The sequence below is a fragment of the Salmo salar genome, chromosome 04 (assembly GCF_965601325.2).
Source record: "Salmo salar chromosome 04, fSalSal1, whole genome shotgun sequence".
In the NCBI taxonomy this organism is placed as follows: Eukaryota; Metazoa; Chordata; class Actinopteri; order Salmoniformes; family Salmonidae; genus Salmo; species Salmo salar.
Genome location: NC_138294.1, coordinates 19,719,145 through 19,738,370, shown reverse-complemented (window position 1 = coordinate 19,738,370; position 19,226 = coordinate 19,719,145). Strand labels below are relative to the sequence as shown.

Here is a 19,226-nt window from a genome sequence, read left to right as displayed (position 1 = left end):
TTGGTATTGTTTGGTTTTAATCTGGGTCTGTGTGTATCACTATAATAAACCAGACGCTAGGCTACATCATGCAGTATGATGGGTTGGTATTGTTTGGTTTTAATCTGGGTCTGTGTGTATCACTATAATAAACCAGACGCTAGGCTACATCATGCAGTATGATGGGTTGGTATTGTTTGGTTTTAATCTGGGTCTGTGTGTATCACTATAATAAATCAGACGCTAGGCTACATCATGCAGTATGATGGGTTGGTATTGTTTGGTTTTAATCTGGGTCTGTGTGTATCACTATAATAAACCAGACGCTAGGCTACATCATGCAGTATGATGGGTTGGTATTGTTTGGTTTTAATCTGGGTCTGTGTGTATCACTATAATAAATCAGACGCTAGGCTACATCATGCAGTATGATGGGTTGGTATTGTTGCCAACTTCCCAGTATGTCAGTGTTGGTACAGTAATCAAATCAAAGTTTATTGGTCGCGTACACAGTTTATCAGATGTAGCAGATGCAGTAAAATGTCATAGTAAACAAATCAATTTTATTTTTTTTACACTGCAAATCAAGAAATATCAGCACGAATACAATTAACAGCCAAACAGCACTGTAACAGTAATCCAAATTCAATATATAAGCATGCACACTGCATGAATTTACACAAGATCTACTGCATCGTATGTACAGCAGTAGATATGTCAAGACTCCAGTATATAAATACATATGTATGGGCAGACGATTGGGTAGTTGGGAGTCTCTAAAGCTCTGGGCCCTTTGTGGCCCCTATCTATCAGGCAGAAGGTTGAGACTGGAGCCCTGGAGCTCCAGATATTCCAGGGGGCAGCTTAAGTTAATAAAGTCAAGCCCAACAAAGGCCACTGTTCTCTGGATAGGAGGGCAGGGCCAAGGCCATAGCCAGGAATGTGGCGGTTGAGGGCCCCGTGCCCCACCCACTGTTACCCCCTTCCCTAATGTCTGTCTCTGTCACTCTGATTCACCCACCACACCCCATAACCGGTCTTCAATGGGGGGAAACCCCCAATGTGGTAAAGTGCTTCAAGTCTATTATATTAGCTTTCTCTCTCCCTCTTTCCTTTTCTCACTCACTCTTGTCTTCTTCCTCCTTTACCTCTCTCTTCTCTCTCTATACTGTTCATCCATCTCCCTCTCAGACACTCCATCTCTCTCCCCCCTCTCCTCTCTGTCTCTGGGTCAGTGGGGCCCTGATGGCAACAGTGTGACTCCACTCGGATGGCATTCCCCCATCCAGCCCTCCCGGTCGTCCCCTCAATGGTGTCTCTGTCTGGCTGGAGGCTGGAGCGGGCACAGGGATCTCTTCCTGCATCACACCCTATCAGAGGGCAGGGGAGGGCGCTTGGGGAGAGGGAGGAGGGGGGGACAGCTGCTGCACCAGGGGCTCCTCCTGTCTCGTCCCACTCCACTCCCCCGGACAGTGAAGAGTCAACACACACTTGGTTACTACTTGGATTGTTTGATTGGTTGTATGTAAGGACTGATTTGTGATCAGTTCACATCTACTCTATCGTCTTGGGCCTTGTGAAGTAGACCAACCTGGATTAGCTGTGTTCTGTGATCAGTAACGACTGCTCTCAGATCAGTTTGGGGACTATTGGATTATTGACTGTTCTGTGCCTCATTGACTACAATGGAGGAGAGGACAGTAACAGGGGTTCAGCAATGCTAGAGTCCTCATTGCCTCTGCTGACCTTTTCACGATCAATAGCACAAGGTAGGTCTGTGCTGGCCTGGTTCCAGATCTGTTTGTGCTGTCTTGCCATCTCTTATGGTAATTGTCACAACAAGGGCCATACGAGTTGGCAAGACCACACAAACTGATCTGGAACCAGGCTAGGTCTGTGGACAGAGTTATTGTCTAACAGTGCTGCTATTCAGCTACCGTGTGCATCAGTCACTGTCATGTGTAGTTGTTGTGAAGAGCTTTTTGGACTGTTTTCCACTGACAATAGAAAGTATGTGTCAGCGAGATGCCATTGGCTGTCTGGCTGGAGACACCAATGGCATTTCTGGTTGCGTGCAGTTTCACTGAATAGGAACCTGGCAGGGGTTTACAGGGACCAGTTTAGCTAAGATTTAACTAGAGTAGAGGTGTGATGAATGGAATGGCCACGTGTGGGTCAGTGGAGAAAGAGAGCTTTTGAGAGTGATTCTCATTGCTCATGTTCTCACACAGCTTTCCATCCCTGACCATTTTCCTCCCACCCCTACACACTATCTGCTACCATGCTAATATGGGAAAAGCACCCCTTAATCAAGTAGGCTTTCAAAACTCACTCCGTATTGAAGCTGCAATGAAGCACTACTCAAACAAGCCTTCTTCAACAAGCTCTTAACCAGCACCATTGAAACTAGTCAGACCAGCTGTTACTATGGACAGCAGCAGGGCGGCAGGTAGCCTAGTGGCTAAGAGTTTTGGGCTTGTAACTGAAAGGTCTCTGGTTCGAATCCCCAAGCCAACTAGGTGAAAAATCTGTCGACGTACCCTTGAGCAAGGCACTTAACCCTAATTGCTCCTGTAAGTTGCTCAGGATAAGAGCATCTGTCAAATGTCCCCGTGTCTGTTTAAACCAGGGTCGTTTCCATTAGGCACTAAACGGTAGAAAAAGTACTGAAACGGGAAGGGACTACCTGAGCTTGTCCAATAAGAAATGCTTAGCAAAAATGAACACGACTCAGGCCTGGCCAAACCTCTCGCTCTTTCTCTCCCCCAGTGTAACCTCACCTCATGGCACTGTCCTCTCGCTCTTTCTCTCCCCCAGTGTAACCTCACCTCATGGCACTGTCCTCTCGCTCTTTCTCTCCCCCAGTGTAACCTCACCTCATGGCACTGTCCTCTCGCTCTTTCTCTCCCCCAGTGTAACCTCACCTCATGGCACTGTCCTCTCGCTCTTTCTCTCCCCCAGTGTAACCTCACCTCATGGCACTGTCCTCTCGCTCTTTCTCTCCCCCAGTGTAACCTCACCTCATGGCACTGTCCTCTCGCTCTTTCTCTCCCCCAGTGTAACCTCAACTCATGGCACTGTCCTCTCGCTCTTTCTCTCCCCCAGTGTAACCTACTGCCCTCTCGCTCTTTCTCTCCCCAGTGTAACCTCACCTCATGGCACTGTCCTCTCGCTCTTTCTCTCCTCCAGTGTAACCTACTGTCCTCTCGCTCTTTCTCTCCCCCAGTGTAACCTACTGTCCTCTCGCTCTTTCTCTCCCCCAGTGTAACCTACTGTCCTCTCGCTCTTTCTCTCCCCCAGTGTAACCTACTGTCCTCTCGCTCTTTCTCTCCCCCAGTGTAACCTACTGTCCTCTCGCTCTTTCTCTCCCCCAGTGTAACCTACTGTCCTCTCGCTCTTTCTCTCCCCCAGTGTAACCTACTGTCCTCTCGCTCTTTCTCTCCCCCAGTGTAACCTACTGTCCTCTCGCTCTTTCTCTCCTCCAGTGTAACCTACTGTCCTCTCGCTCTTTCTCTCCCCCAGTGTAACCTACTGTCTTCTCGCTCTTTCTCTCCCCCAGTGTAACCTACTGTCCTCTCGCTCTTTCTCTCCCCCAGTGTAACCTACTGTCCTCTCGCTCTTTCTCTCCCCCAGTGTAACCTACTGTCCTCTCGCTCTTTCTCTCCCCCAGTGTAACCTACTGTCCTCTCGCTCTTTCTCTCCCCCAGTGTAACCTACTGTCCTCTCGCTCTTTCTCTCCCCCAGTGTAACCTACTGTCCTCTCGCTCTTTCTCTCCCCCAGTGTAACCTCACCCCATGGCACTGTCTGTGTCCCCACAGGGTAACCTGAGCCCAGAGTGCTTTGTCATGTAACAGAGAGAGGGGTCGCCCTCCTCTTTTGTCTGACCGCAACAGAGCAGCGCAGCAACAACATGCTAATGTGTGCTGCTTGGTTTAGGTTAGGCTGCAGTTCATGCTGGACCGGACCAGTTGTACACAGACTGGGTTAGTTGCTCTGTGTATTGTTATCTGGAGGCTGTTTTTGGTTGTTCATGTTTTATGGTTGAATAAACAGTGATTATTAAATGGGGTTGATATTTTCAGCTTCTTGTGGAGCGTACTGTGTGGGAGCGGGGCGGGGTCATGCAGACCTCTTGAACCCTGCGCGGCATGTTTACTGTAAGGAGTGTTAGGGTTTTTGCAGGGTTGTGCCATGAATGTAGGCCTATTAGAATTACAAAGGGTGTGTGTATGAACGTGTGTTTGCGTTTCTGCTGTGCACGGCTGCACACGTGTGTGTGTGTGTGTGTGTGTGTGTGTGTGTGTGTGTGTGTGTGTGTGTGTGTGTGTGTGTGTGTGTGTGTGTGTGTGTGTGTGTGCGCGCGCGCGCACGCCCATGTAAATTTCCTCCTTCAGCCAGCCTGTTTATTTCTCCAGGGTCGACTCTCCTGTTGACAGAATAGGACAGCAGGACGATGCTCTCTCTCCTCCTGGCTGTTCGTCCCTACCCGGAGCGCTCTCTCCTTTCCTCCTGGCTGTTCGTCCCTACCCGGAGCTTGGCCCGCTAACAAAGGGAACTCTGTGGATGGAAAAACAATTGAAGGGAGGGCGAAAAAAACACAGCATTGTTAATCCGGTTCAAATCTTAACCCTAAAAAACAACAACAAAGCTTTTAGTTTGCATTCCTCACAGGCCGTTGCTGGCTGTGTTTGGGTGAGGCCAGGGCTCTGATCTCCAAGGGGAGTTGTTTTTCTACTGGTTTGGTTTCCCCTACTTGTTTGAAATTCCACGAATAGCATTTGTTTTCTGTTTGTCATCTTTTGTATCCATTTTCACTGTTCAATATTCAATACCTCTATCAAGTGTCCATTGATAGGCAGAGTCTATTTTGCTCCACAATATTGCTCAACCTGAAGCGGATTGATTAAGCGCAATTTAAAGCTGCAATCTGGGAATGAATCCTTCCAAAAAACTCAAGCTTAGCGTAAGTGACTCAGCGAATCAGAGTTGGTGGCTCATAGCAATTAGCCACAGTTTGTTTTCATGATGTGCTTTTTAGTCCTGCTTATCCTTGAGTTAGCTTATCCTAGTTCAGGGAGCAGGTTTTATTGAACAAGTTAACCACCTTAGCTTTTTAGTCCTGCTTATCCTTGAGTTAGCTTCTCCTAGTTCAGGGAGCAGGTTTCATTGAACAAGTTAACCACATTATAAGTTTAAGCTACACAGTTCGGGTGAAAAGACATCTAGATGGGCCGGGCCTCATTAGTAAAAATAAAAGCATTAGAGAGCGGACTCCTGTTTAGACATCTCACTTGGTTCTGTCTCGTTCCCTCTGACTGACTTTCGGATGGTAGTGCCTGACGATCATTGACACCCGGGATTTATTCTTACTGCCTTTGTGGAACTAAAACTAAACCACTCCACATTGTCAACCTAATCCATCCCACAGTCTTAAGTCTGCCATAGAAATGGAAAGGGATTCTATTTAGATTATTTTTCTATGCTATATCCCATTGTCTGGGTTTTGTGCCCTGTGTTTAAACCCTAGCTGCCTTGGAAGCTCTGTGGCTGTGTACCAAATGGAACCCTATTCCCTATAGGCCCTGGTTAAAAGTTGGGCACTATATAGGGAATAGTGTGCCATTTCGGACGGAACCTGTGTCTCCTAGACAGATGGATGAGAAATCCTATTGTAAAATCCTAATTGCCTGTGGCCCTTTTTAGAGTAGTTGGTTGTGCTCTTCCACAGTCGGGCTACTAGACCTAACCAGAACAAACTATGTCTGTCTGTGGTGACTGTGGGCTCTGGGTGTTCCAGACACATAGTTCTGGCTTGTCTGTCCTAGTGGGGCTCAGAGGAGAGAGATGGAGAGGCTGTAGAGGGAGGGAGAGGGATGGATTGGGATATAAGAAGAGGGGGAATTTTGAACACAGGCCTGTCCTTGTGTGGCTTACAGGACCAGAGGAAAGAGCGATGGAGAGGGAGGGAGGGCTAGAGAGAAGCACACAGAGAGGCCAGGGTGGAAAAACAAAGCCCCTGTCCAGCCTGTGGTCAGCCAGGAATGGGGCCGTATGAGCGAACACACAGTGACCTTTCTCTCTCGGTCCGTCTCTCTCTGTCCCTCTTTCGCTCTCTCGCTCTTCTCTGGTCCCCTAAGCCACTCTAGGACAAGGCCATGCCCAAAAATATGGGTTGTTGTTTGTTAAGCTTTTCAAGGAGGGGTGGGGGAGGTTTTATGGGTGTACTGTGGAATATTTAAGTAAGGGATGATATGGGAACAGATCAACATGAAAATGTCTCCTGTCTCCCCTCTCTCTGCAGGCATGGAAGAAGCGGTGGTTTGTTCTCCGCAGCGGCCGTCTCTCGGGCGACCCAGACGTGCTGGAGTACTACAAGAATGACCACGCCAAGAAGCCCATCCGCGTGATCGACCTCAACCTGTGTGAACAGGTGAAACACTACTTATGCTACGGCTGATTAGGGCCCGGAGTTTGTTACTCTGGACCCTAGTTATGTGATACGTTTTTTGTCAGGTCACGTGATCAGGGAAAACTAATGGTTCTAGTAATGCTACAGTACCACTAGCTAATACTGATAAAAGGCAGTTATAACAGTAATGACATTGACAGTGGCTTATAGCTGCTGTGGCTACAACGGATATTGCTACCCCTGTTGTTTGTAATGCTACGTGCTAATGCTAAGCCCTATTGTTATGTGGTTGGTAATGCTACATGCTGACGCTAAACCCCCCCCCCCCCCACAGGTGGACGCAGGGCTCACGTTCAACAAGAAGGACCTGGAGCACAGCTTCATCTTCGACATCAAGACCATCGACCGCGTCTTCTACCTGGTGGCCGACACGGAGGACGACATGAACAAGTGGGTCCGCTACATCTGTGACATCTGCGGCTTCAACCCCACGGACGACGGTAATGATGATGCTTCACATGCACACACACGTACCGTACACATCCCTGCGCAGGCACGCACACACGAGAGGAACTCTGAGATGTGTCTATACAATGAGAAAAGAGAGAAACGCAGAAATGCAACAGAACAGTAATATGCATGAGAAAACGGTAGTCTTTCCCCACACGTATTACTCTCACATAATGATCACATCCTGGTGTAGGTTTGGTTTGGACACGGTGTGCCAAGCGGCCTTTGTTTCCAGCACAGGCTTAATGAGGCCTAATGAGCCGTGTCTTCAGGTGGGTTCATGTTACCACATGTTTCCCTGTACTGTATAATTAAAGCATTGTGTGCCCCTCCCCCCTAAGCTGAGCCCCACTGCCACTTTCTCTCCTTCTCTACCTTTATTGTTCCCCCTTTTTCAGTTGCTCTCTTGTTTGTTTTCTCTCGCGGTCTTTCTGTCACTCATTTGTTCTCCCTCTCATTTGTTCTCTCACATTCGTTACTTCGTTCGCACGCGCGCGCTTACTCAGGGAAAAGCGAGTGGGTGTGGGGCCCACCAAACCATGATTGTGGTTTATTTAGAGTTCCTCTTTCTACATCCATTCCCACCGTCATCAGTGGGGGCCACATACAGGTGCCTCCGGACCTGAACTTCCCTCTCAGCTGACATGGGAGGTACTGTCGAGTTCAGGGCCTAAAATTACCTCTGTTTTTAGATGGAAAAATCTGCCAGCCACTCAAAATGGATGAGCATGCTTTGTAATGTTTCTAAAACAATACATTTATTACTAGTAAGAAGTAATGTGGTATATTAATGACATTTTTAACCAAAATATCACTGATGAGACAAAAAAGTTCCTGTCCCTTTAAGAGCGGGGGGTTACCGTGGTAACGCGACTCCAGTCTTCATGTTTGTGCCTGTGAGATTGAGTCTGACTAGAAGAGTTGTCTTGTCTTCTCTAGCTGTTGAAACTCAAACATAGAAAAACAACCTAGCTTGTGAACAAAACAATGTAAATGGCCAAGAAACACAAGGACAAAGTCTCACATCAGTAGACTTAAATTGTTCTGTAAATTAGACCGATGTTTATGCCTGTGCGTAGCGCTTCTAAAAATGAATCTTTCACTCTTCAGGTGCGCACAGCCTCCAGCCCAGGCAGTGTCGCAGCAGAGGTGGGATAGGCTATATATGATTCGTAGTTCTTTGACTTTGTGCGACTCATTTACCAGCTATGAAACAAAACCAATGCCAAAATCGACCTGCATTTTGCAGCTGGTGCGTGTTAATTTTAGGCCATGGTTGAGTTGCAGAAATGGACCCTACAATCTAAACTCAATATTGTAATGCATGTGGGTTTAATCAGAATGTTAGGGAACCATTTAGAGGCCCTAGTCGAGGAGAAATGTCCTGGACTATGATATCAGCAGTACCCACTACATCTATGACAACAGGGAGACCATGTATCCAACAAGGTCAGCTTCACTCCTTCCTCGGTGTTGTGGCTGCATCCTACCCTCTCTGTTCTAGTGTAACTTCAACCACAACATATTATCTATGGGGCCATTTTGGAAGGTTGAGTTTATTATGGGTTCCAGCAGCAAGTTTGTCTTAATACCCATGCAGATTTCTGTGGTCGAGCGGCGTGGCTCTCATATTGCAGAGGGGCCTTGGCTACTGCTCTCTGTGCCTCGCAAAGTCTCGCTCGCTGATCATACAGCACAAACAAAGAGGGGACAGTTCAGCCCACTCCCGCGCCCAGGCGAGGGTGCACCGTGGCTGGGGAAATGTCAGCGAGTGGAGGGGGCTGGAGCAGCAGGGCTGTAAAGCAGCGGTGTGGGAGGGGGAGAATAAGGAGGAAAGGGATTTTCCTGCTGCCTGGGTGACGCCGCACATAAGACAGACAAACAAGGGGATGGAGAGAGTGAGTGATAGTGTATAAAGCAGGATAGTAGTGTGTGGAGTGAGCGTAGGAGGGGAGAGCGGGAGGGAGAGAACTGAGGAGGGGAATGGGGAGAAGAGACGGAGAGATGAAGGGATGCAATGTATAGGGAGTGATTGCGGGAGAGAAGGAGAGTGCACAGGAGAAAGCAGGAGAATAGTGACTGATTGGGGCGCGATTGAGGGAGAGGGTGTACAAGAGAAAACAGTGGAGGAGAGGAAGGGCGGGATGGGACGAGAGGGAGAGAGTAACGATTCAGAGAGCAGCTGTCATCTCAGGGTGAGCATCCTTGAGCGTGAGCACTTAGGGAGCCGCTCAGACTGTGTGTGTGTGTGTGTGTGTGTGTGTGTGTGTGTGTGTGTGTGTGTGTGTGTGTGTGTGTGTGTGTGTGTGTGTGTGTGTGTGTGTGTGTGTGTGTGTGTGTGTGTGTGTGTGTGTGTGTACACTGAGAAGTGTAGGCGGGGAGTAATGCAAGCAGAGAGTAGGTTATGAATAGAGCACAACCAAGCACAGTCGTCTCCACACAGCCGTCTCCACACAGTCTTACATGGAGAAGGACAAGGCAGAGACCTTGAGGAAATGCTCTCTGGCCGTGGTTGGGACTAAAACGGCAAAACAGATTTGGATAAGAATACAGCTCAGTATTAATGGTGTGAATAACATTGGCAGATACAATAGCTGTAGGAAGAAAGGAAGCATTTGGGTTTATATTTCCCTCAGTAAATTCACTCAAACTGTAATGTACATGTGATGCTACATTTTAATTTCATGGTTGTATTTCTCATGCGTCATCATTGATTGTGAAGATTTGAAAGTCAGTATTTGCGTAGTTCACAGACGCGAGAGAGAGAGCATGCATGCCTGTGTACGTACAATGTGTCCTTCAAGTCTGACTCATCACCTGTTTGTACTGGATGTATCTTGCGGTATCTCAGTCATGTGTTCAACTCGTTATACAATTCCCGCTGCTCTGTAGTGCTTTTATAGAACGTTATACTGTTTTCTGTACACAAACAAGTCAGAAATCTAACCATACAAACACCTATAATATTATCACAACAGAACATGTACGTTTCGGTAATAACTGTTGTGCATGGAAGCATTCTCAACAACATTGACCTAACTCCGGTGCACAGATGTTCTGACTGTCTCCCTCCCCCCTCCTCTTTCTTCCCCACAGAGGCGGCAAAGGCTGCCCACCAGGCGGCCAGCAGTGGCTCTGTGGTGGACACCCCCCCTCACCCTGGCCTGGGGGGTCCTCCGGCCATGCTGACCAACGTGCCCCCTCCCTACCAGCCGGTCAGCGTGCGCCACCTGGACTCAGAGTCCAGCCTGGACGAACCCCAGGACTACCTGTGGCTGGTCAACTGTGAGAGCAAGAAGCCAGAGCCCAACAGGTGGGTCTGGGGTCCATGATATGACAGTCCAGCGCTGCCGCTCTCTTCCCCCCCACCCCGCTCTCTTCCCCCCGCCCCGCTCTCTTCCCCCCGCCCCGCTCTCTTCCCCCCGCCCCGGTCTCTTCCCCCCGCCCCGCTCTCTTCCCCCCGCCCCGCTCTCTTCCCCCCGCCCCGCTCTCTTCCCCCCGCCCCGCTCTCTTCCCCCCGCCCCGGTCTCTTCCCCCCGCCCCGCTCTCTCTGACTCTCCTCCTCCTCCTCCTCTCTGTGTGTGGTGGTGTAGCTCTGTGACTCCTCTCCCCCAGGAGTACCTCCTCCTGGAGGAGTGTGAGAGCAAAGGGGCTCCTTCTCCCCAGGTTAATCAGTGAGTCTGGAGCAGCCTTAGTGTGGAGTGACACACACACACACACACACACACACACACACACACACTTGTGCACAAAGTCACACAGGTTCATGAACATGCACATACACATGTAGACACACACACATTGTAAATACACACAAAACTAACCCAGCACTTACCTCTGGGATTGATGTGTTTGAGAAGTGTTCGTTAATCCAAAATGCAGCACCTGGCCGTTCTTACAGGGAAATGAGGAATGATCCAGAATAGCTTAATATGTCAATAGACCTTTGGCAAAGGACAGTGCAGTGTTTGACCCTGCATGTTTTGAAATGACCCACAGGATGAAACATGGATCATTATACTGAACCTACAACTCAATGAGATCTGCTCAACAACATATCCAGTGGACCTCAATAGGAGTTATTTGTGGTTCTGTTGATGTAACCCATATCACTAATCTATGTTGAAGTGTGTGTGAAATGTTCACACACCATTCAGCCTTCTGATGTTTATCTATCTGTGCCGTTGCCATAGAGCCCACGCCGAGTGTTCCAAGTCGACCTCGTCGGAGACGGACCTGAACGACAACGTCCCCGCCCACCGCACGCCAACCTCCACTAGCTCCTCCTCTAAGCACGCCAACGGCTTCTTCTCCTCTGTCCTGCCCCCTCACCCCTCCTCCGCCTCCTCCATCTATGACTCTCCGCCTTCCCGCGGAGGCGACCTCTCCTCCAGCCTCTACCACCTCCCCCGCTCCTACTCCCAGGACACTGTGCTCCTTCCCAAGTCGGCCTCCGCCTCCTCGCCCCCCGTCCCGGTCGACGGCGACGCCCCGGAGCTCTACGTCTTCAACGCGCCCTTGCGGAAGCCCTCCGTGGAGACTCAGATGAGGAACCTGTCGGTTAGCTACGATATTCCTCCCACACCAGGCAGTAACTGTACCTATCAGGTGCCTCGAGGTCCAGCGAGTGGTGGGTCTGAGGGTGGGGATGGGATGCCTCCGCCCCGGCCCCCCAAGCCTTCCCTCAGCTCCCTGACCCCGGGGCACCCGCCGCCCCCCGCGGAGCGCTCGCCCACGGACACGTACTGCGTGCCGCGCTCCATGTCGGAGACGGACGGGAACTACTGCGTGCCCACCAGCGCCGGGAACAAGGCCCTGAGGAGCAACACCATCGGCACCATGGACTCATCACGCCTCAGGAAAGGTATGGCTCATTGATTGATCTTGATTCATTTTTCCTGATTTATTAGTCCTGTCAAATAGATGAGAAACAATTGATCACGAGCATTCCATTTCACTTTCACTTTTTGCTAAGTGACAGGGTACCACATCCTTTCACTAATCATGAGGCTAAGTGATGTGTGTGTGTGTGTTTGTATCATTATAAAGGCTAAATACACTAGCTAGCAACGACAGGATGTTCATAACAACACATGGCTGGTGTGTGCTGTTGTCAGCCAACACTATCATCTGCAGCGCAAAGCAAGTGTCTAATCCTCCAGGATAATTATCTTGACGCGACAGATGTGTTTTTGAATGGCTAATTACAAATACTTTTTCACAGCCGAAGACTGCCTTGCCTCCAAGGACATCTGGTGTAGCAGTATTAGTGGTGTTCGGTTACCATGCAGACAGACAACACGTACTTTCAGAGTTTAGGAGAAAGCCGTTTGGTGCCTTAGTCCCAACCTCTATGTACAGTCGATGCTCCCAACCCATTTTTTTCTACCAGCAGTAGAGAAACAACACTGAGGCCCTCTCCTCATCACCCCCTCTGGTGGTGGCCTATGGTAATAACCCTTGTCATCATCCCCCCCCCCCCCCCCCCACAAATATTATCATATTTTTCTTGTTAAAGGACAATCATTTACACAACCCAAAAAGCATCGGAGGTTAAAGTTCAAGATTAAACATTATCCCCAGCTACATCCGGTCCAAGTCAGTTCCTATCACTTAACATGAAACAGGTCTGTTAAACTAACACGCGGACGTTTTGCAAATGTCCCGGGATTCCCCGTTTGTCAAGTCGTTTGTGTACCAGAGTAGGCTTTGCTTGCCTTGGCTTTAGAGTCTGGCGACCTCCCAAGTCGCATCATCCTGTTTGTCTGAACTCCTTCTGAAATCCATTAGTGTGAAGTTACACATGATGACCAGAGCAAGAACGGAAACTATAGTCCAGCTGCCTTAGTGCCTAGATGACAGACTTCACATATCCCTGTTCAACACTTACTGTGGTTCCAATGGTGCATTTGTATTCCCTTTTTATTTAGTATTTAACACCATTTTGAATCATACTGCTGTAAGCCCTACCTAGACTACTATACTGTAGGTATGTTGTGTTTACACTGGTTTTAAGTGTTCTGTCATGTTTGTTGCAGATTTGGCCTCCCAGGACTGTTACGATATCCCCAGGACGTTTCCCTCTGACAAGAGCTGCTCGTTTGACTTCAACGAAAGCTTCAACAGCTACTTGGTCAGTCTTTCCACGACATGCTCCCGAATCAGTTTAAAACGATCAACATAAAGGACCTCTCGCACTGATCCTTACAAGTATTGGACTGTTATGACTATGGAGTTTAAGTGTACTAACGTGCAGATTAAGATAAGGGAAGCTTGCATGCTCTCACTACTTCTCTTGTGTACGTGTTTTTGTCTTATGTCTGTCTATGCCCTCATGTAGCCTGCCTCTCTCTCTGCACCCCCTCCCCTCCAGAAAAACAAAGGCATGATGCCAGTGGGCAGCCAGTCCATGGAGGAAGTTGACCAGAACTACGTACCCATGAGCGCCAACTCCCCGTCCCACCACCGCTCCGGCAGCCTGTCGGGCTGTGAACCCATCATGGAACCCAACTATGTCCCCATGACCCCGGGCCCGGGCACCTTAGAGTTCTCCCTGGGCAAGCAGGTTCCCCCACCGGCCCACATGGGGTTTCGCTCAAGCCCCAATACCCCACCCCGCAGGCCCATGCTCATCAGCGATTGTCAGCCCCCGCCCGTGGACCGCAACCTCAAACCGGACCGCAAAGGTGAGGGAGGAGAGGGGGGCAGGGAGGATGGGTGGATGGCTGGGGGGGTGAAGGGGTGTGGCTGTGAAGGGGAATGGGGGTGTAAAGGGATGCGTCTTTGAATGAGAGAGAATCTTGGTACGTTTGTCTTTATCTGCTGTTGCATCAACGTTTTCACAACTGCTCGTCTTTCTACATCCTGGCATTCAACTCTAACTCACACATATTTACATGTGCTGGCTCATGGTTATGAAAGGCAGATGACCATTGCATTATTTTGAATTATAAACTGGGTGGTTCGAGCCCTGAATACTGGTTGGCTAAAAGCCGTGGTATATCAGACCGTATACCACGGCTAAGGGCTGTATCCAGGCACTCTGCATTGCGTCATGCATAAGAACAGCCCTTAGGTGCCCCCGAGGAGCCTTATTGCTTAAGTAGAACACTTCAGAATGTGTCATTATACAATTCCAGTATGGCATCAGACAGGAGTGCAGATTGTTGTGGCTCACCCTTTGCTCCTCTCCTCAATGTAGACAGTGTTCTAGACCTCTCTCCTCTCCTCAATGTAGACAGTGTTCTAGACCTCTCTCCTCTCCTCAATGTAGACAGTGTTCTAGACCTCTCTCCTCTCCTCAATGTAGACAGTGTTCTAGACCTCTCTCCTCTCCTCAATGTAGACAGTGTTCTAGACCTCTCTCCTCAATGTAGACAGTGTTCTAGACTTCTCTCCTCAATGTAGACAGTGTTCTAAACTTCTCTCCTCAATGTAGACAGTGTTCTAGACCTCTCTCCTCAATGTAGACAGTGTTCTAAACTTCTCTCCTCAATGTAGACAGTGTTCTAGACCTCTATCCTCAATGTAGACAGTGTTCTAGACCTCTCTCCTCAATGTAGACAGTGTTCTAGACCTCTCTCCTCAATGTAGACAGTGTTCTAGACCTCTCTCCTCAATGTAGACAGTGTTCTAGACCCCTCTCCTCAATGTAGACAGTGTTCTAGACCTCTCTTCTCTCCTCAATGTAGGCAGTGTTCTAGACCTCTCTTCTCTCCTCAATGTAGGCAGTGTTCTAGACCTCTCTTCTCTCCTCAATGTAGGCAGTGTTCTAGACAAAGCCTCTTCCACCCTCCTCTCAGCCTTCTCTTTTAGTTTATCCCACTAGCCTCTCCTCTCACCTCATCCACCCTCCTCTCAGCCTTCTCTTTTAGTTTATCCCACTAGCCTCTCCTCTCACCTCATCCACCCTCCTCTCAGCCTTCTCTTTTAGTTTATCCCACTAGCCTCTCCTCTCACCTCATCCACCCTCCTCTCAGCCTTCTCTTTTAGTTTATCCCACTAGCCTCTCCTCTCACCTCATCCACCCTCCTCTCAGCCTTCTCTTTTAGTTTATCCCACTAGCCTCTCCTCTCACCTCATCCACCCTCCTCTCAGCCTTCTCTTTTAGTTTATCCCACTAGCCTCTCCTCTCACCTCATCCACCCTCCTCTCAGCCTTCTCTTTTAGTTTATCCCACTAGCCTCTCCTCTCACCTCATCCACCCTCCTCTCAGCCTTCTCTTTTAGCTTAGCCTGCTCTCCTCCTCATTTTCTATCCCCCTCACCACATTCAAAGGGACTTTTGTCCCTGAGTTCAGGGGGCCCTCTCTGGGGCTTTGGGGGGGGGGGGGTGACCGGCCTGGGCCACCATCACCATGGAGCGCCCGGAGCCCAGAGCGGTCACCTCTGTCCCCATTGTCGTGCCCCCCCCTCTGAAAGGGCCTCTTTGATGGAGCAACAACCCCCTCCTGACCCACCAGGGGACACTTTCAATCTAGAGCGGAAGGATTTGAATATCCCACGGGAGAGGCAGACCCAAAGCAGAGGTCATTACCAGTCACTGTCAATGGTAGAGAAGAAAGGGGGAATCAGTGTCAGGGAAGATGTTAGAAATCCTGAAGTCAGTCCCTCTCTATTCACGGCTTAGAGCTTTAACTTTCTGATCAATGACTCTTGGTTATTTTCATTCCAGTGTCTACCATGGTGTCACAATGGGGTGCTGAATGTGAGTGATTCAGTGCAAGGACATGTTAGACTGGAATGTTACTGTAGTCATGGGGTCCTTATTATGGCGACAAAGGGATAGGCATACAGTTACTTTAGTTTTTTACAAAAGTTTTTCATAACCGTGGGCCATCAGCGTAAACGTCCATCTCAATGCAATCTCTGTCCTCACCTTAACCACCACTGCTATCCACCTGCTGAGTTTGGGACCTCTGTTGTTCAGCCTGTGTGTTCTTGTAGGGCTGTTGTGTTCTGTAGTCTTCAGGGTTAATCTCTCTAGCCTTCCCTCTGGCTCGCTGGCTCTGGTACAAATCGACCGCTAGACCCTAGACCCTTATGCACTTGGTGGAAGTTTGACCATATTGCTTTAACAAATCAATTCCTCTCAGATCTCCACAATTGAAGAGGGTCCAGGGGTCAATTTGGCATTGGGCCTCTCTTGCTTGGTTTGGTTCTCTAGGTGAGGTCTTGTGAGGCTGAAACATCTGTGGTCGATGCCGACAAGTAGCTTCATTCATTCATTCACTTTCCTTATGACTCTGTTATGGGGTCAATTATAAATGTGTGCCATGGTTTTATCTGGGGTATGCTGTGTTTTCTGGCTATAGTGAGGGTTATACATAAGGTTATAACGTCAGACTGCTGGTGTACAGATAAATGTGCGCTTTTATTGTCTGCTGTTGTGGATGTGTTGTTGCACTCAAAATGGTCCTCTCAGTGGATCTTCCACACTCATACTGGTGCATGTTGTTGTCCTGTTAAGTCTCTGTTGAGGCCAGCCATGTTGCAGGGTTCTGACTAGAGGGAGTACAGCTACGACCGGAAGTTCGTTTTTCATAGCTGGTTAGGAGAATTGACCCAGCAGGTTAGGAGACATAGGTTAAGGTTAGGAAAATGGTTAGGGTTAGCTAAAATGCTCTCCTAACCTACTATGAAAAGTAACTTCCGGTCGTAGCTGTACTCCCTCGTCACAACCATGTTGCGTGGAGTGAGGTGCATGATGGGAAATGTTAGCGTCTGCTGTTGCCATGGCGATGGTCCTGTCTATACTGTATATACTACAATAGGGACAAAGCAATGGTAGGGTGGAAGTGGTGAGTTATCTCTCAGCAAAGTCTGTTGATCTGTTGGCTTTGCATGGCAGGGTTTTATTAAAATAGGGGTTACAATGATGTCATCGTTTTATCAATGATGGTAATGTGAAAAGTCTTCTTTTTTAACCAATCAGGTCAGAGTCCTAAAATAATAAGAGCTAAGGGGGTTGGTTTAGAGCGAACCGACTCTCAGACCGTAGGGGAGTTCCCAAGACGACGCAAGGGTAGGTACTACCAACAACGACGCCTGAAACTTGGTTCTGAATACTCATCTCTCATTCTCCCCGAACGTGTCTGAACTCAACGCATGCTTCTGAATGTTCTCCTGTGACCTGTGACATCACGTGGTATCCTGTCTCATCCAATCAACTAACTCCTGGACCAGCGGGCCCCCTCTTCTGTTCAGTTGTCATTTCTGATTCCACATTTTGTTCTCATAACATGTTTTTGAACCGCACCAACACCCTACAGATATTATCCTCTAGGCTTCTTCAGGAAATGGTGGAATGATCATATCTCAGGAATGCTATTGTTGTCCAGTGGAAGATCTCCAGTACGTAGGAGAACGTTGTCAGTGTACTAGTGTACCGCACCAACAACCAAATCTCAAGCCCACGTATTCAAAGTAATCAATAGCATTAATGTATTACACGAGTACAGTAATTGATTCTTAGGTTACTGACACACACAAACACACCAGTGATGGACTGTTCTAACCATTTACCTCTTGTATTTTTAACACTTTTTGGCATGCTCCTGTTTCAACATGTAATAAATTCTATCATGTGCTCTTTATTGTATTTGTAATGGAAGAAAGTTTATTGCTCAGGTACGATGAATGATATTTTCCCCTCTTTTTATGTTCTATTCAGATATATATATCTCCGGTTTGCATGAAGGGAGTTTAGTGCTGTACTGTAAGCTGAGAAGTGTAAGTGCTGCTGTCCTGTAGACTGCAGCACCAGATGGTGTTTTCTAGCCAGTCTGAGGGAGCTATGCTGAATGTGTTTCTATAGCACCCGGGTTGCCAGATTGGGCTCTGTTACGTTAACCATGCGGATACTCAATGTGGACATACTCTATAAACCTATAACCAATTGATTACGTTTTTGTATTACACTCAACTTCTCATATTGGAATCCAGCCTACAGTTTTAGTCTTGCAAGGAGGTATTGTGGCTTTTAGGGACCTCTGTTGGCCAAATGAAAGCCTACCTCCCCACCACCTTTTGTATGATGGAATGTATTGTGTTGCGATGATGGTGCGTGATGAGAAAGATTCCCCTCCCCTCTACAGCCAAGCCCGCCCCTTTGGAGATCAAGCCCCTACCTGAGTGGGAGGAGTCATCGGCGCCCGTTCGCTCGCCTGTCACCAGGTCTTTTGCTCGGGAGTAAGTGTCTTAACCTTTGACCTTTCACCTCTACAGCAGCTCAGGGTCAAAGTGGCCCTTAGGCACAGATCTAGGATTATTGTCGCTCACCGCATCCTAACCATTTGGGAGTAAAACATAAAGCTGACCTTAGGTCAGTGTCAACTTAGTTGAATTCCTTTCTACTGCATGTGACTATAGGTTTGGTATTCTATCAGAACACTAACCCTCCACGCATGACTTTAGTCACCTCATAACATGTCAAAGTAGTTATGTCTTAGAAATGAGCTTTTTGTCTTTTTCCAGTGAGTCATTTTTAATCTGCAGGGAACTCTGCAGGCACTGCTGCTATTTGTGTGTGTGTGTGTTAAACAGTGTGTGTGTGTGTGTGATGCTGCTCAGTCCCTCCAGGTTCCCCATGCCCCCCAGGCCTCCCTCGGTGCATAGCACCGCCTCCAGCACCGACTCCGAGGACTGTGATGAGAATTATGTAGCCATGGTCTCTAAGGCAGACGAACTAGTATGTAACACACGTCCTCAACTACTCTCTTCTAAAATATTCATGTTAAATCCTACAGTGATTTATGTACATTTTCTAACAAAAAAACTTGTCACATTAATAAGCTAATGTTCCACATACCGTCAGTAGCCAATGAATGTATTACAATTCAATTATATTTTTTTATTCATGGTAAAGTGCACCATTTGCAATGTAATTTGTCTGATGGCATATCTTAGTGGGCTGAATATCCATAGAACATCAGTATGCAGAATAATTGAAATACACTACATGACCAAAGGTATGTGGACACCTGCTCTTCCAATCTCATTCCAAAATCATGGGCATTAATATGGAGTTGGTCCCCCTTTGCTGCTATAACAGCCTCCACTCTTCTGGGAAGGCTTTCCAATAGATGTTGGAACATTGCTGCATTAGTGAGGTCGGGCACTGATGTTGGACGATTAGGCCTGGCTTGCAGTCGGCATTTCAATTCATCCGAAAGGTGTTTGATGGGGTTGAGGTCAGGGCTCTGTGCAGGCCAGTCAAGTTCTTCCACACAGATCTCGACAAACCATTTCTGTATGGACTTCGCTTTGTGCACGGGTGCAAACAGGAGTGGGCCTTCCCCAAACTGTTGCCACAAAGTTGGAAGTACAG

The 19,226-nt window shown here is 48.3% G+C and overlaps 1 protein-coding gene across 14 annotated transcripts in view; it reads left to right on the top strand.

Moving 5' to 3' along the window:
* LOC106602350 (GRB2-associated-binding protein 1) overlaps nt 1-19,226 on the top strand; it is a 107,236-nt gene that overhangs the window by 82,874 nt on the left and 5,136 nt on the right. For 9 of the 14 annotated variants that reach the window (XM_045716557.2, XM_045716558.2, XM_082974163.1 and 6 more), the window contains 9 exons: nt 6,282-6,410; nt 6,724-6,889; nt 9,996-10,212; nt 11,093-11,763; nt 12,938-13,032; nt 13,240-13,585; nt 16,833-16,922; nt 17,995-18,088; nt 18,470-18,587. In XM_045716557.2, coding sequence (XP_045572513.2) covers nt 6,282-6,410; nt 6,724-6,889; nt 9,996-10,212; nt 11,093-11,763; nt 12,938-13,032; nt 13,240-13,585; nt 16,833-16,922; nt 17,995-18,088; nt 18,470-18,587 — 1,926 coding nt within the window. Of the gene's footprint in view, nt 1-1,453; nt 1,749-6,281; nt 6,411-6,723; nt 6,890-9,995; nt 10,213-11,092; nt 11,764-12,937; nt 13,033-13,239; nt 13,586-16,832; nt 17,494-17,994; nt 18,089-18,469; nt 18,588-19,226 lie in introns of those variants that run through there. The other 5 variants (XM_045716564.2, XM_045716568.2, XM_082974164.1 and 2 more) reach the window with 5 other exon arrangements.